At 49.7% G+C, this 16,647-nt stretch overlaps 9 protein-coding genes across 9 annotated transcripts; 4 read left to right on the top strand and 5 right to left on the bottom strand.

The window, feature by feature from the left end:
- Positions 1–717: 717 nt before the first annotated feature.
- On the bottom strand, positions 718–2,407 carry N7474_005066 (cytochrome P450; the record flags this gene model as incomplete). The annotated part of the gene is made up of 3 exons (XM_057196481.1): positions 718–762; positions 819–963; positions 1,023–2,407. The coding sequence occupies 3 exons, from the start codon at positions 2,405–2,407 to the stop codon at positions 718–720; spliced, it is 1,575 nt and encodes a 524-aa protein (XP_057053877.1).
- A 508-nt stretch (positions 2,408–2,915) lies between these two features.
- On the top strand, positions 2,916–4,301 carry N7474_005065 (M24 family metallopeptidase; the record flags this gene model as incomplete). Its single annotated transcript, XM_057196480.1, has 1 exon — positions 2,916–4,301. One exon carries the CDS (start codon positions 2,916–2,918, stop codon positions 4,299–4,301), a length of 1,386 nt encoding a protein of 461 aa, XP_057053876.1.
- A 481-nt stretch (positions 4,302–4,782) lies between these two features.
- Positions 4,783–5,904, bottom strand: N7474_005064 (threonine aldolase family protein; the record flags this gene model as incomplete). Its single annotated transcript, XM_057196479.1, has 1 exon — positions 4,783–5,904. The coding sequence occupies one exon, from the start codon at positions 5,902–5,904 to the stop codon at positions 4,783–4,785; it is 1,122 nt and encodes a 373-aa protein (XP_057053875.1).
- Positions 5,905–6,418: 514 nt separating this feature from the next.
- On the top strand, positions 6,419–8,137 carry N7474_005063 (M20 family metallopeptidase; the record flags this gene model as incomplete). Its single annotated transcript, XM_057196478.1, has 1 exon — positions 6,419–8,137. The coding sequence occupies one exon, from the start codon at positions 6,419–6,421 to the stop codon at positions 8,135–8,137; it is 1,719 nt and encodes a 572-aa protein (XP_057053874.1).
- A 325-nt stretch (positions 8,138–8,462) lies between these two features.
- Positions 8,463–9,101, bottom strand: N7474_005062 (uncharacterized protein; the record flags this gene model as incomplete). Its single annotated transcript, XM_057196477.1, has 1 exon — positions 8,463–9,101. One exon carries the CDS (start codon positions 9,099–9,101, stop codon positions 8,463–8,465), a length of 639 nt encoding a protein of 212 aa, XP_057053873.1.
- Positions 9,102–9,226: 125 nt separating this feature from the next.
- On the bottom strand, positions 9,227–10,578 carry N7474_005061 (uncharacterized protein; the record flags this gene model as incomplete). The annotated part of the gene is made up of 4 exons (XM_057196476.1): positions 9,227–9,434; positions 9,495–9,577; positions 9,630–9,772; positions 10,371–10,578. The coding sequence occupies 4 exons, from the start codon at positions 10,576–10,578 to the stop codon at positions 9,227–9,229; spliced, it is 642 nt and encodes a 213-aa protein (XP_057053872.1).
- Positions 10,579–11,127: 549 nt separating this feature from the next.
- Positions 11,128–11,678, top strand: N7474_005060 (uncharacterized protein; the record flags this gene model as incomplete). Its single annotated transcript, XM_057196475.1, has 3 exons — positions 11,128–11,159; positions 11,201–11,240; positions 11,301–11,678. The coding sequence occupies 3 exons, from the start codon at positions 11,128–11,130 to the stop codon at positions 11,676–11,678; spliced, it is 450 nt and encodes a 149-aa protein (XP_057053871.1).
- Positions 11,679–12,848: 1,170 nt separating this feature from the next.
- Positions 12,849–14,399, bottom strand: N7474_005059 (DNA-binding domain-containing protein; the record flags this gene model as incomplete). Its single annotated transcript, XM_057196474.1, has 2 exons — positions 12,849–13,199; positions 14,034–14,399. The coding sequence occupies 2 exons, from the start codon at positions 14,397–14,399 to the stop codon at positions 12,849–12,851; spliced, it is 717 nt and encodes a 238-aa protein (XP_057053870.1).
- Positions 14,400–14,702: 303 nt separating this feature from the next.
- On the top strand, positions 14,703–16,496 carry N7474_005058 (Zn(II)2Cys6 transcription factor domain-containing protein; the record flags this gene model as incomplete). Its single annotated transcript, XM_057196473.1, has 6 exons — positions 14,703–14,934; positions 14,992–15,233; positions 15,283–15,976; positions 16,031–16,140; positions 16,192–16,291; positions 16,342–16,496. The coding sequence occupies 6 exons, from the start codon at positions 14,703–14,705 to the stop codon at positions 16,494–16,496; spliced, it is 1,533 nt and encodes a 510-aa protein (XP_057053869.1).
- Positions 16,497–16,647: the final 151 nt, after the last annotated feature.

Raw genomic sequence — 16,647 nt, 5'->3', positions numbered from 1 at the left:
AGGCTGAGGTTGCATGTTCCGTAACACTTGGACGTTTCCTGTACTCATGTGTTTCATTAATACGCTTTCTGCCAATTTTGTCCCGCCCGCCTAGGCGGCTGCACCTCAGACCACGTTATCACTACTACCTCCCCCTACCACCACCACCCATGAGACAGAGGCGCAATGGCTCCGAACCTGCCATCATCCACGCGAGAGTTTATTCGGGATATGATCCTGAGCAAATCACTAACCACAGCCCAGATTGCTGATGACGCTGGATGTAGCCCGCGTTCTGTCACCACGATCCGCAGTAACCTGCGGCAATTTGGTGGTACTCGAGCCCCTCCCATTCAAACAGGCAGACCACGAAGTACCACAATCTCGATGTTGGAGGCTCTCTGTGACCACTTACAAGAGAAGTCTGATCTTTACCTTGATGAGATGGCGGTTTTCCTCTGGGATGAGTTTGGCAAGCAGACAACGCAAAGAAGGCAGCCGGGAAATACGGTAGAAAATTCCGATCAGCTTAGCTAAATGGACCTTGTGTATTGTAAACTCCCAGCTATGTACGGACCAACCTAGACATCGGTGGATCTGGTGGCTTCGCACTCAAATCTGCGCATGTGGGCCTGGGTGGAGCTGGGGGGATGTAGGATAGCCTGCATACAATCAACGGAAGATATGATGAACCGGGCGACTAGGAAAATTTTGATGATCGAGACCAAAAGGTAAGAATTAACTCAACCATCGCTTCTCGAATCTGACACGGCATTCCTTGCCCTGGCCTCGAGTCAGCTATTCATTCCGGTTGCAAGAGCAAGGGTACCTGAACGGACCTCAAGAATAGGAAACGAGTCATCATACACCAATTCAAACCGGCTAGTCGCAGTCGGCGACAACTTCTCAAACTCCGGGCTCAGCGTTGTCGAGTATGTCTGATAGATAGCTGCCAACAATGTCTTCATTTCTGCAAGCGCCAAGCTATGTGTGGCAAAGGGTTTGCGTTAGAAATGCAGTAAAGGAGGAAGGCCAGGACTTACTGCATTCCAAGACACATTCTTGCCCCGCTAGAAAAGGGCCACCACCAGCGTTTTATCTCAGCTGTCTCTGCATCGCCTGCCAGCCATCGATCGGGTTTGAAGGTGTTAGGATCTGGGAAGACTTCGGGGTTCCGATGGAGGGAAAACGCCTGGCAGCTGACGATTGTCCCGGCAGGAATGTAGTAGCCGTCGATTGTGGTATCCCGAGTGCTGGTCCGGGGCTGGGATGCTGGAATAGGAGCATATAAACGCAATGTTTCTTTGATCACGGCATCGAGAAAAGGCAGCCGGTCGCATACATCTGCTGGCAAAATCGATCCGTTGCCTGCCAGAACGGATTCCATGTCCTTCACTTCTGCTATAAGACGTTGTTGATAGTGTCGGCGTCCTGGGAGCGATAGTGCCCATAGAGCAAACATCAATGTATCGCTTGTTGTCTTGAGCCCGGCATCAAGATGGTCGGCGCATTCTGCGGCGATGTCCATGTCAGAGATGGGTGTTTTCCAAGAATTGCTGCCTTGTTCATGCATCAATCTCATCATGAGACCACAGTCGCCTGTTGGCACCAAGGTTTTGTCCTGTCGATGGGTATCAAAGGTCGCCAAAGCATAGTCTTGAAGCCCGCTATACGCCAACGGCCTTTTTCCTGGGAGGAGGCTGAGCACATCGAGGATCGATCTTAGATGCGAGCCGCAGGACATGACCAGGCGTGTATACCGTGGCAGATGTATTTGGAACCATGAATATCTGCGCGCGGTGGGTTCGTCAATGTCACTCAGGATCTGCCTATCCACCACGTCGCCCGCCAGAGCCGATGTGCCTCCGCGTTCTCCGAAAGTTATCCACGTAATGTTGTCCAGGGAAAAAAAATGCAAGCTCTTGACCAGATTTGACGCCGTCTGCGGATCCGACTCGATCAAATCTGTGAACTCCTTGGCCTTTGATTGAATCGAGTCGGCGACCGGACTTTTCAGAACGGTTGATTTAGAATACATTTGGCTCATGATCTTCTTCCGAGCCGCATGCTCGACCGAGGAGTAAAATGTAAACAGGTGTGCCTGCCCGTACACATCAAACATGCGGTAAAACGCAGGCGGACGTCCGAAGGGACTACCGGCCCCATAGATCTGGCGCAAGGCTGTCAGGGAATTGAACGAGACCTCGTTGGGACCCACGCGCACAACTGGGCCGTATTGTTGATGAAGACGATGGATTGTCCGCGTGCGTGTACCTTGGAAGTCCTCCTTGCCGAGTCTTAGGCCAGTCAGTGAGAATGGCTTGGGCCCTGGGACTTTTGCTAGAGGGCCGAAGAACAGTGCCCAGCAAACATGGTAAACTAAGAAAGCAACACAGATGGTCGCTACCGCGGCAACTGCTAGAGGCATGGTTGGGTGCAATGGACGAAGAGGGGCATTTTGGTAGAAGAACTGTAGTTTCGGGTTGAATATTCATTAAATATCCATTCTTCAGGTCGGACCAGAATTCAGCTAGCCCTGGCTCGCACAACAGGAAGCAGGAAGGGAGTTTATTAGATCGCTACATGATAGGCAAAATCCAGGCATAGCGACGGGGCTAAATTCCTGCATTGAGTATGTATCAAAGTGAGTTTCCCTCGGGAAAGTCTGTTTCGATATCGATTGATGTTAGTGGTTTAGGCTTTGCCCCCGCTGAGGGGCATTTCTCACATGACATGGCGGCTGCTATGCTTAGACCCGTGGGACGAGCGGAGCAATACTCCTAATTCGGACAAGCGGACTATCTTCCCTGCCGGTTCAACATGAGGTTCAACATGAGGGGCAGCAAACTGGGTATAAAAAAAAGATATGCTCTTGTGTCCTTGAATCAAATATCTTAACCACTAGAACTACTCCTTCTCACCCTCCTCAGACAAAGATGGCACCGGTCAAGAAAGCTCAGCCCTTCAAAAAAGCCCTGTACTTTTCAGAGGCTGAGTTCAAAGAGCGTCAACAGCGGGCTCTGGAGCTCATGGAGCGAGAAAATCTCGATGGTTTTCTCATGACGAAGCAAGAGTCTCTCTACTACTTGACCGGCTTCGATACCTTCGGCTATGTCTTCTTCCAAGCCTTGTACTTCCACAAGGATGGCTCCATGCGGCTGATCACTCGAATTCCCGATTTACGCCAAGCTCTCTACACTTCAGTCTTGGATCAGAAGGATATCCTCATTCGATCTGATGACGCCGGAAGCAACCCCGTGTCCTTAGTCCCCAAGGTCCTGAAGGAATTTGGAATCAACTCGTCATCCAAGCGAATCGGTTATGAGCCCGACTCCTGCTCCTTGACGCACCGTCTAGGAAAGGCACTAGAAGAAGCCGTGGTCGGTCTTTGCACGCTAGTGGATCACAGCGATCTGTTCACCCGGGAGCTTCGCATTATCAAATCGGAAACTGAAATGCGCAAGGTTCAAAAGGCCGCTTATCTCGCCGACTTCGCCCTCGTCCGTGCCCTCAAGCTGGCCAAACCCGGGGCCTATGAAGGCGACCTGTGGCGGGAGATTGTCGGCACGGTCTACGAGGGTGGTGGTGATGATCCTGCCAATGAGAATATCCTTGTCTCGGGCAACAAGGCCGTTCTCACTCGTTACTCGACGGGCAAAAATAAGATCGATCGACAGCTCACGTTAGAGCATGCCGCAGTTTACAAGCACTATCATGCGTGTCTGATGCGCACGATTCCCATTGGCGGCATCACCAAGCTGGCGCGAGAAATGCATCGGGTCAACATACTTCAAATGGAGGCAGCCATGGCGGCCCTCAAACCAGGCCGAGAGATTGGCGACGTGTTCGAGGCTTACGCTCGTGTTGCGGACGAGAACGGTTTCCGGGACCAACGTTTCAACAGTTGCGGCTATAGCTTGGGTGCAACTTTTTCCCCTACGTGGATGGATTTCCCCATGTTTGTGCGCGGCCAGAACGTGGTGGCACAGCCGGGCATGGTGTTCTTTATCCATATCATCTTGATGGACAAGGCCACTGATACTGCCAGCTCAATCGGCCAGACCGTGGAAGTAACTCAGGATGGGTGTGTTGCGCTCTCCAAGCTGCCTTTCTGTCTTACCCGAAGACAAACCATTGCCGCTTGGAAGAAAATCCGAAAAGAGGACTACGGGTTCACCGCTGATGAGATCGATGATGGGGAGAATCTCCAAGATGTTGAGCTCAGCGATGGGGATGTTGATGAGGAGGACTATGATGTGGAATACGATTTCAGCGACTACAAGCCGGCAGCTGCACTGGGTGACCCGGCCAAGAGTGCTTAATTATGTCAATCAATCAACGCCTGTTTGATCATAGTTTTCATCAGAGTATTCATGTCATATGTTTCTTCTGATCTTTTCTTTCATGGAGCTGTCAAATTTCTGGTTTGTTTTCGTGAGGCATCTTATATAATTATCAGTAGTCAAGCACATGTTACTGAATGTCTGCTACATTATTAGACCGCAACCTGGCATCATATTTAGCCAGTGCAGCGTACTGCCTGCTGTACGGCATCGCTTGGAAACTGGTGCTTGGTTTGAACGATTCTACGAGCATAATATCTAAAATTAATCTTCCTAACAGCTGTACACATATACACCGTCCTTCATATAATTGACTCTATCTACCAGAGACACTCAGAAATAGAGAACGCGCTCTACAATCTTCTTGGAATTGCAGCTGAAAGAAAAATCACATCTATCTCAACAATAGCTCTATCAGTGAGCCTCTGCGTATTAGATATACAACACTAAGATCCGCCAACTAGCTGTGTTCATTCATTTTCGAGGTGCTTTCATACCCACCCGGCAGAACCTTGGAGACATAGCCTGGCGGTAAGGCCTTGGTTATTCTCACTGTCTCGGCAATGGCAGCCTTGAGGTTCTCAATTGCCTCGTCGCTGATTTGATGATGCAGAGCAATCCGCTCATCCATAAGCTTCACATTGAACCTTCCACATTGCCCCAACAAAATATCCATACTCACGTTTGACTTCTTGGCGTCGATGAAATAGAAATTTGTATCAACCGGGATTTGAGGCATAACACCAAGCGCCGCCAAGTCTTTCTCCAGTTTCTTGGTTTTCTCATGCGTCTCTTTCATGGTAGGCCAGACTTCCTCCAGGGCTACCAGGGCTGGAGCCGTTAAAACACCGGCCTGTCGAATGCCGCCTCCCAGCTGCTTCCTCAGCCACCTAGCGCGCTTGATGTTGGACTTGGTGCTGGCAAGGACTCCACCAACCGGTGCGCCGAGTCCCTTTGACACACACATTGACACGGTGTCAAAATGCTGGCAGTAATCGGCCAAAGAATAACCAGTAGCTGCAGACGCATTCCACAAGCGAGCCCCGTCGCAATGAAGTCTGATATCATGGGCACGTGCGAATTCGGAGACCTTTTTTATCTCCTCCAAGGGAGTCACCACTCCGCCTATGGTCACCTCGAGACTGATCACCTTCGTCGGTGCCGTATGAATATCCTCTCCCAGGACGGTCCACTTCTTGACATCGTCTAAAGTCAAGTATATGCCATTGACCGGGTGTACGGGCGTCACCATGGCTTGAGAGAGCACCGCCAACCCAGACCCTTCCTCAGCGTAGACGTGGGCGCGGTAGTCGCACAGCACAGAGTGCGGAGGTTGGTTGAGATGAACGCGGACTCCAATCTGGTTGCCCATGGTCCCAGAGAGCATGAACAGAGCATCTTCCATTCCGGTTAATCGTGCGATTTCCTTTTGGAATTCGGTGGTGATGTGGTCTTCCTGGTACACGTCGTCTCCAAACGACGCGTTCGTCATAGCGGCCAACATAGACGGCGTCGGGGTGGTGAAAGTGTCGCTGCGGAATTCATTGGCGGCCGGTAATCGTGATGCCTTGGAATTCAACATCTTCGCGGTTGGTAAAGGTGTGTCACTGTTTGTGAGGAATATGTATGATGTGTTCAATTTGGAAGGTTTATTCTTGATCTCGTGTTATCGGAGAATATTCATGTATCTCGGGAAACTAAACAAGCTTTCCGTGGGAATTTACCATTATTGAGAGTATAAGCTAGAAGGGGTACAATGCCTTCGCAATATTGTTCATCGGGCGGAGTAAAATTCCTATGTTGTCCGCTGGGCGGAGTAAGATACTTATTAGGTTAATTACGCGCTGTAAGATGCTATAATAGGTATCACACTCTAATCTAACCGCACTTAGATTACATCAATACGTGAACTTAATTCCCACTATTGCTGCCGCCCCCACAACCTGGAACCTGTTATCGGGTTCTTTGACCTAGATCCTTAGAGCCTAGACCACACGACAAAATATCTCCCAGACGAAGTCCTACGTGATCCGAACCTATCACGCATCCATATCCTTCGATATTTTTCTTGTTTAGCTTAATCAACGCTTCTAAGAATGACCGAACCTTCACCCATCGATCAGCGGCGAGATAAGAGCTCAATTCGGTCTTGGTTAATGCACGGCGCAATTGTAATTGGCCTTGTTTCAGCGTTTGTCGCACTCTTCAACAATCCCATTCAGTCGTCTAGCTCGCCCGGGCTGGACACGTACGGCCCTGGAACAGAGCCCAGGATATGCCAGCAAGTGCCGAAACTGTCTCCAAGGAATAAGCAAGTCGAACAGTATATTCGTGAGAAAGTCGACTCTGTGGAATACCGCCGGGAAATCATCAACAAGCTCTCTGGAATAATTCAGATCCCATCTGAGAGCTATGACGACTTGGGGCCCATTGGCGAAGACAACAGATGGGATATATTTTTTCAAGTGGAGAACTATATCAAAGTCAGCTATCCCACAGTGTTTCAAACTGTGAAGCTGGATCACGTCAACACACACGGGTTGATCCTGACGTGGGAAGGCAGCGTCTCGCCTGCGGAGGCTAAGCCTATTCTCATGCTCGCGCATCAAGACGTAGTCCCAGTGCTTGCGGAGAATGTCAAGGATTGGACTCATCCGCCCTATGACGGCCACTACGATGGTGAAATTATCTGGGGTCGTGGCGCCACCGACGACAAAGGCTACCTGATATCCATTATTGAGAGCTTGGATCTTTTGATCAAGAGTGGATTCGAACCGAAAAGAACGGTCATTCTGGCATTTGGCTGTGACGAAGAGATTAGTGGCGAGAACTGCGGAAGGCCTATCTCGAATTTCCTTCGTGAGCAGTATGGGGATGACGGAATCTACTTGATCATGGACGAGGGTTCCACGGGTATCCAGAGAGAATTCGACCAGACTTTTGCCATGGTCAGCGTCGCAGAAAAGGGCTATCTAGACGTCGGGATCAATGTCTCGTCAACGGGTGGCCATGCGAGTAACCCGCCGGATCATAATGTCATTGGCATCCTGTCAGAAATCGTGGTCGCAATTGAGAGCAACCCGTTTCCCGGAAAAATCACTCCGAAGAATCCAATGTTTCAATTCCTAGAATGTGGCGCCGTCCATGCTCCCGAGTCGAGCTTTCCGATGGCAGTTCGTCGCAAGTTGAGCATGACCACCCAAGACGACAGTATCAGCCAGGAGCAACTGGCTCGGACGCTGGATGATATGAGATATTATTTCCAGACAAGTCAGTCTGTTGGAAAGATTAACGGTGGCGTGAAAATCAATGCCATCCCAGAAACAGCGTCTACGTTACTCAACCTGCGCCTGGCCGTCGAAACCTCTATTGCTCAGGTCGAGGCGCACTACGAGTCTCTTGTTAGTCCAATTGCTAAAAAGCACGGAATGGTATTTGAAGGGTTTCATTCCCCATGTAGCGCTTCGGAGAAACGGAAAATCTGCCTCTTTGGAGTGGACGCCTTAGAGCCAGCTCCCGTTTCTCCAGTTGATACCGAATCCTTCCGAATCTTGTCTGGCACCATCAAGAATGTTCTCAAGCCACTGGGCGCGGATGATGAGGTTATCGTGACACCATACCTGATGCCAGCCAACACAGACACTAAATTTTTTTGGGCCTTGACCAAGAATATTTACAGATTCACTCCTGTGAATCTGGTGGAAAACCTCAACCGGGCGCATACTACGGATGAGTTTATTCGTGCCAATGAATTCGTGCGAGAGCCTCTCTTTTTCGCAAGTTTGGTTTTGAATGCCAATGATATTGTGGGTTAGTGAAAGTGTGAAATATCAGGCGCATCTCATATTACTTCACATATTAAAAAGGTGAAGAAAAGGGTTAGAGCCTTACTACTCTATGCTTCAGTAGAACATCACCGTATAGAATAAGCCGCCTTCTAGCACCGTCTATACTTCCATCCATACCCTTCTTTCACTACAAGCTTGAAAACTTTCTGCAGAAGCGACTTTGGCAGACCAATTCAAACGAACTCGTTCTTAGAACGGAGATGACACTAGTTAAAATATGTATAGAGAAGAGAATAAACCAAGGAAATAGTCACTCCAATCCAATCTGTGTTCCCAAGAATTGAAATCCAAATTACTCGAACCAGCTGTTGAGCCAACCCGAAGTCTTGCCTCTTTTCGGTGGCTCATACAATGCCTCGTAGAGGTCAATCTGGGCTTTTATGCCTCCAAGCTGAAGGTCCGCCTCTTCCGGTCGGACATAGCGTGTCCGCTTGAAGAGCTTCCAGAAGACAAAAGCCACTATGAAAAAGCCAATCATCAGGTAAGAGGTAAAGAACGTCGAGATGTCCCAATGCCCATCAATGAACACGGAATACCCGAGGATCAAGGCCACAACGAATGTCATCACCGCGGCATAGTACGCCGCATAGGGCTGAAAGTATCCCCGGTATGGCAAAGTCTTTCGGTCGATACCCTGGCGTTTGAGAGCGGCGTAGAAATGCAGGTATGTCACGACTGTGGAGAAGTAGTTGATCATGTATGATGCAGTGCAGATTCCCACCAGCCAGTCGAGGACAGTGGCAGAGGTATTGCCAAGCTGCAGCAAGGAAAGAAGGCAGAACGCAAGCGCCGCGATGACCGAGTAGATCGGGATACCGAACCTGTTGCACTTGGCAAATATCGCGGGCGCCTTGCCGTCTGCTGCTAGGCCATGAAGTGTACGGATCGACGAATAAACAACGTTGTTTCCACAAGAAAGAACGGAGGTCATGATCAGAGCGTTGACCAGGGATGGAAGACCTTGGATTCCAAAGTTGACCATTGAAATGACGTAAGGGGAGCTATAGCACGGTTAAGCTGTGTATTCAGGGCGTGTACTGGGATGGGAAGGGGGACTTACGCAGCTCCAGTGCCGCCCTCGGTTCCATTGATATATTTGAGCAAAAGCACGTCATTGTAAGGAATGACAATCCCGACGCAGAGAGCGCCGCCAAGGAAGAAAAGGAGGAGACGCCAGACAAAAGAGGAGAAAGCCCGATGCATCAATTTACGAGGGTTCTCTGCCTCGCCAGCTGTCATGGAGATGAACTCGGGACCGACCATACTGCATGACAGATACCATCAGCCATATGTCAGGGAAGCGGGATATATAGCGGATACCCACGTGAAGGAGCCCTGAATGACGCAAGAAACAAATCCGAGAAAGCGTCCGGTGTTTCCAGGAGCGAGGTACTCGACAAATGCGCCCTTCAAACAGGATTATTAGCAAGACAGCATGCAATGGCTGGCTTCGACTTACGGGGTTTTTCCAATAGGTAAACCCATAGGCCCAGTGCTCCGGATTGCCACCAACCATGGTGACAAAAGTGTAGCAAATGAGTCCCATCATGAGGAAGACCTTGAATATGGCCAGGTAAAATTCAGCAGTTCCGAAGTACCGGACTGCGAGCCCGTTGAGCCCACTGCAACGTCCAAATTAGTTTGTTCGCCATTCCACTGCCATTGGGGTAGGTGACGTACGCATAAATTACCAAGCAAATCATCACAACCGCGGCCACCGGAACTTTGTCGGTCCAGAAGGTAAGAAGAACATTGATCGCCGTTATTTCATATGGGATGGCAAAGGCTGGGTGTAGGAAATTTAGTTCCCGGGGGCCGGGGCGGGGGAGAAGGGGGCGGGTACAGAGGCCTCAAGGATTGGCACTTACCCATAAGGAAGAAGTAGTTCCAGCCCATCGCAAAGCCCCAGGCGTCATCCACCCAGAATCCACCCAGACGGATGAAAGGGGAAGCGATCGGGAGATAGGTAACCATTTCGGCTGCACAAGACGGCCATATCAGCGTGCGCTGTGCTTAGAGAATAGAAAACAGGAGGGCTCACCGAAGCATTGGTTGACACACCAGATGACGCTTCCATAAACAACAAAGCCCAAGAAAAGGCCTGCCGGGCCACCCTTCGGTAGACTTGCGCCCATCTGTACGAATAGAGCTATGAAACTAAGCCAATTGTATTATTTTTCTATGGATAAGGCTCACTTACACGTTCCAATAGCGCCGCCCACCGCCAACAGCTGGATTTCCTTTCCACCTAGTTGCCGTTGGAGGTGCTCCGAACCAGCGGAGATGAGCTCGGAGGTCAAGGCCTCCTCGGTGCCGTGCATTTCATGCAGGCTTTGATCGAGGCCGTTCATTGCCTTTGGGATGTCTTTGCGTTCATCCACCCCTGGAGAGTGTGTGGCGGCCTCCATGACAGTCGAAGTGCCTCAAGACAAGGACAAAAGAGGGTAAGAGGGTTAAATTAGTGGAAGGAGAAGAAAATGGATGAATTGCTGTTTGGTGAAGATCTGAAATTGAATAGAAAATGGTGGAGTTATTAACTTTATGCAAGGTCGAAGAACGAAGGAGCAACTTTCCTGATACGCCGCTACACGCCTCCCTCCTGCATCTCGAAGATACCCGCACTCTGAATCCTGAACGTGGCTCTTATCGCCCCACCTCCCCAGACCCAGCCATCTTGTTTCATGAGCGCCGCTTTTAAGTTTTGAGCCCCTCTTTTCCCTGGCTGGGAACTGACAGACGGTGGCGTAACCGACCACACAATAGTACGGCATGTCAGATAACGTATTTCGTGTATTTAATTATTCATTGCCTTTCCCGCGGAGAACATGCGTACCAGCCGGCATCGCATATAGGGCTAGGTGGGTTTTTGTTGCGGTTTCTTCGGTGACATTCCAGTACTGATTTTCCTCCAGCGAGGCGCTATCTCCACTTCTTCTCTTTCCTCGATCGTTTCCAAAATGTCGAAGACATTCTTGCCGCAGGGTATTCTGTAAGAAACAGGACAGCGATGATGGAGCTGGTCGGATCCAGCTGTTTGGGGATGTATCTTGTTCTGGAAGGAACGACCATGGTGAGTGCCCCAGCTTCAATTCGTCCGTGATTATAGCACAGTGTTAAATATAAAGCGCAGCTGCATGACATGAATATTTTCTTGGTTTCGTGGTACACGCCCATTCTGCTCGAAGCCTACAAGTTCTGGTTCTATGCTATCTGTATAGCAATTGCTAAAACCGTCTTGGATCTCCTCTTTGGCCCGGCGGCGCCCAGCACTCCAAACGGCTCTGTGGATGAGAAAAAGAAAGAAGAGGCATCGGGTAACTCCTCATCCTCGAAACCGGTCCCATTTACTGTATATCTCTTGAGTCGGCTTGTAATTGACAGTTTGGACTTGACTATTCCCGGGTCTTTACTGGGATGGATCACCGTGAGCGAAATGGGGGTTGCCATCGCCATGCTGGCAAGCACCATACTTGTCTGGCCAACTGCCTGGGCGAAAACACAACAGTAGATTGGGGTTGTTGAGAGAAAGAAGAGGATGGATGCGATGGGATACTCCAGCCCTGAATGAGATGGAATTAGAGACTTGGGATTGAAATAATCCCTGAATGGAGTACTTTAGACCCTCCATCACAATGGCTAATTGCAATACAAAATAAGTATACGGTAGCCTTTTCAGGCAATACTAGAGTGCCTTGCCATGTTGATGTGCTTGTGGGTACTTCCAGGTTCGGTATTGGCGATCCTTAGGCGGTAAATCGATGACTGCTGTCTATGGTAGGAACAGCCTCATAGCAGTTGAAGGTGGGACGTGATGAAACATTTGACTGGCTACGGAAGTCTTGGACAGTTTTGGTCCGCGGTGCCTGGACCCATGGTGTTGTGGTGGGTAAACTAACCCGCAATACTAGAGTGCATTACTAGAGTTGGGCCGACTTTAAAAACTACTGCAACTAGTAACTGGACTGCTTAAGTCGAAAGGGCTCGGGGGATGGAATATGATTCTTTTTAAATAGGGTGAGACTACAGCGACCCACCCCCGAGTATAGCGACCCCTCTTGGGCTAACTAGTTAATTCACTACTCACCCGCCACCCCAAAACACCCTAGTAAATGCGATATTGAACAACTTCATATCTTAACAACCATAGCTTATCACAATGTCATCTTATTAAATTATAATCTATATACTAAATCTAGCACATCTTCAAAGTTTCGGCAAACTTTAGATTATTTTGATGCAAAGATCTATATTTCCAGCTCGCAGAGCCAGATTACAATGTATTTTTGGGTAACACAAGATAAGAACCCTTGAGCTATCTTCAAGCTAAAGTATGTCATACCTCATGCCAAGGAACAGTTTTATATGAAGTTTCAAGCAAAATTGACCGTTAGTTGGTTGAGATATGGAGTTTTTAAATATCGCTTTTATTATGGTGTTTTGGGGTGGCGGGTCGGTGGTAACTAGGTGGCAGGGTGAGTAGGAAATTACGTTAGCTCTTCAGGGCGGCCGATTGGCTGGACTCTTCTGTATTGATAAGATAGCTTCAACTAACTAACGTAATCAACCACCGAGCGGCGAATACCACCGAGCGGCGAATTTCCATGCGCCCCATCGTATTATTTAGATTAACACTCCACAATTATACTCTATTAGACTATCTAAAAGACTAAATGAATAGCTATTTATTAGGACAACCTCGTATAGTATGCCCAACAGTCCTACAGACACTGCAGTGTTGTGGAGCTCGCTGGCGAGGCCTTGGTCTAGGCTCATCAACCTGCTCATTAAGCTGTGTATCAAGCTGCTGAACTCGATTTTGACCTTCTTGCACAAATAAAACAAGATCATTACCAAGATTAGCACGCCTCCTTGCCCTTTTTTTTATTTTCCGCTCGTTCTCCTCTCGTAGAATCTTAATTTCTTGTCGAAGAAGTAGGTTTGTATTCATTGCCATCTGCGCTGCTTTTTCGAGGTGTTGAATATGCGAGATTGGACTGCTAGAAAGCGTTCTTTTCTTTCGAAGACTTCTCTGTAGGCTCCGGGCCTTATGAATAACCTGACGAGGATTCTGAGGTGTCTGAAAAGTAGAGGAATTTGAACTTTCAACTTCTAAAAGAGGTGGTGTTGGCGTACGAAGTTGAAAGGTAATCTTTTCAAGAACTCAGTCTGGATCAAGTGGCTTAAGACCAGCTCCTGCGAATCCACTACATATGTTCTCCCGATTGAAGACAGTTTCGCGCGCAGGTGGATATAGATGTAGAAAGTCTTCCTTGTCAATGTGGTTGTTGCCGGCAGCCATCATCTCCTCAGTCAGTTTCCTATACGCGCGTTTAAGCGGCCCAAAAACACCAACATCCAGTGGTTGAAGAAGATGAGAAGTATGGGGAGGCATGCAGAGGCAGATTATTGCATTCTCTTTACAAAAATCATCAAATTCTGCAGTCAGATGGCTAGAATGGCCATCAAGAATAAGTAACCTCTTCGCACCAGTTGAGTGGCGTTTAGAATATGGTTCGAACATCTCCTTTAGCCAGCGAAAGCCAATTTCATCCGTTGTCCAGCCATTCTGGCTTCTAACAAGGGCATATCCCTTATTAAAAAGAGAAGGCTCCTGATACCAAGTAGCTTAGTGAGATTCGGCTTTTAGGATGATCCATGGCGGTATAGAAATCCCTGTAGAGCTCACGCATTCGATGATTGTGAGCCATTCGCGATTCCCCTGAATAACCCTACGAGGCCTTTCACTGCGCTCCACTGCGGTAATAACCTCAGAGGTTGAGCAGAGGCCCATTGCAAAGCCAGTTTCATCAAAGTTCCAGATATCACCCTCGTGGATACCATGTTCTTGAATAGCCTCTCGTACGGTCGCAAACCACTGTTTAATGATATTTGGGTCCTCCTGCTTTGCACGCTGGTATGTAATCCGCCGGTTATATCGTGTACGTAGTGCTGGATGGCGTTTAATAAACTTATACGTCCAGTTAACGCCAAGGGTTGCAGTAGGATCTTGTGTGCGGTCGCGAAGAAGAATCTGCGCCATTCCACGCAGAAACTCAGGCCGAATTGAAAATCCTCGTTTGTCAGCCTCTAGTAGTTTCTTCTCAAGCACCTCTTCTTCAAATTGATTTAATTTATGACCGTTGGCGCGTGTTTCTGCGCGTGATTTGCTTCCATTGAGTCGACGGCGAAGGGTAGTTTCAGGCACATTAAACGTCTCAGCGGCCTTCAATCTTGATCTGATTTTTTTATTTTGAATGCAGAAATAGCCATCTGAATGCGATTTTCTTGAGATAGAGGCATTTTGGATAGTGATGGTGAAAAATAACGCGTGAAGGAAATAATGCAGAAGGTAGACACGAAATTCGCCGCTCGGTGGTTGATTACGTTACAGTGTTTTGGTGGAGTCAGATGTGGGTCTGCTCACTAGATAGCCCTAGGACGGTGGATTACGTTAACTAACCCATGCCGGTCGCCTCTCTTTCGCTCCTGTGCATGATTTCCTCCTCCCTAACCGACCATCGACCGCTGCGATATGCGCGTAACCAAGGGCTGTGCTCGCTGTCGCCATCGTCACGTCCGCTGTGTAGTGCCCATCGGCGCCTCGTCATGCTCTCGCTGTACGCGCATGGGACGGCCATGTCATCTTGAGCCGCGCTTCCAGTTCAAGCCAGTGCGCCATATATACCAGCAGTGTGATAGTGCTCCGGCCCGCTTTGACCTCGTCTGGGATGAACAGCAGGTCTGGGTGGGGGTCTCACGGCCAGGTAAGCCTCCCTTGTGGTGGGATGACCAGCTTTCCTAGTGACAAAAAGCCCCTCCAGTGACTTTCGTGCGCGAGACCGACGACTTCACGCCCTCTGAGACTGACGACAAGGACCGAGGCCTTGAGCAGCCATATCCACCACCAGACGAAATCCAACCGACACTTCCAGAAGAGGTTGAATATGTTCCGACCGATATCTTTTCGAACGATTCTCCCAGTCACACACCAAGCGATGTCTGGGTACCGTCCCCGCGAGAGGCATACTTGATTCGTTGTTATATTCAAAAGATCGCAGCTGTGGTGAGTTTTCTACCGACGACTGGCATGGAGCGTGGCCTAACGGCAGCAGGCGGATATCTGTGACCCCCAGTCTCACTTCAGCACCGAAGTCCCACGCCGAGCACTAGAGGAACCAATGCTGCTGAAAGCTCTCCTGGCACTTGCTGCCAGACATGATGCCATCTTGACAAATCATAGCGACTGTGAAGCGTCGACCTTTCACGGGGAGTGTCTGGAACTACTCATCGTCGCCCTGAATCAACCAGAGGAGAATTATGACGATAATCTCTTCAGCACAGTGGTTGTGCTTCGTTTCTACGAGGAGCTTGAGAGGACGACCGACAGGAAATGCCACCTCCTCGGGTCCAACCGCCTGCTCAATCTCATGTCTCGGTCTGCGTCGTGCGGAGGATTGGCCGAGGCAGTGAGCTGGCAATTCCTGCGCCAAGCCATCTACTCATCCATAGCTCAGTATGAGCCAATACAACTGGATCTGCGGAATTATGAGCGTTCTTCGGTCTTTCATCGCGATGATGATGCGGCCCGCGCCAATGCCATCATCTTTTCCTGTGCATGCATCACTCAGCTATGCTGCGTCGCGCGGGGGTACGCCATTGACCGGAAAAGCTGGCAGCGACTGGCAGACTGCGTGGAGGAGTGGCACCGCAGTATGCCGAAGTCCTGGCAACCACTGCGATATCAGCCCCCGAATCTGTCCGCGGATCGACCCTTTCCTGAATTATGGATCATGTCCCCCCCTGCCGGTCTGTCTCGCACCCTCCCTGATGCGACGCAACGCTAACGCATCCTTTTTCCAGTGGTCGGTTTGCAATATTACCACGCCGCTAGGATATTTCTCACCTTGTCCGATGCGCCGTCGCAGGCGATGACGGACTATGAAATGGCCCGAGCCCGACTCGTTGCAGAAGTCTGTTCAGGTCACCTCCCTGTCGTGTTTCATCGCTGAGACCCAAAATAGAAAACGATTGCCAGCCATCTAGTGACTGCCATTGGACTGTCGTTATCGAATGAAAATGTTCAAAGCAGCTACTTCATTGCCTCGCACTTGCTCCAACGCTGTAAGTGCTTTGCTCGATGGACCACTTGGTGCTTTCTGACCCGTATCCAGTTGGATATTGCTTGCGGCAGCCAGCTGAGCAGCAAGGATCACTGCAGTTTCTGTCTCGCGTAGAGAAGCTCCTCGGGTGGCGCACCTCGTGGATCGGGCGAGAATTGGAGTGCCAGTGGATGGAGCTGGCCGCCTTTGACACCGAGGCCGGTTGAGAGTCTCTTTGGCGACAATCGGGTTTCTACCCCAGAACCCAGTCAGGCCCGACCAGCCCACGTTGAGTTTGCCGCATAATCCATTAGGCGCCTGGTGCACTGACTCCGGTCCAGGAGTATCTCGATTTCGACGTCAAGCCGGTGCGGAGCT

This window comes from Penicillium riverlandense (genome assembly GCF_028828495.1).
Source record: "Penicillium riverlandense strain IBT 135883 chromosome Unknown utg000003l_segment0_segment0, whole genome shotgun sequence".
NCBI lineage: Eukaryota > Fungi > Ascomycota > Eurotiomycetes > Eurotiales > Aspergillaceae > Penicillium > Penicillium riverlandense.
The sequence above is the reverse complement of the archived record's forward strand: the minus strand, read 5'-3'. Positions and strand labels throughout refer to the sequence as shown.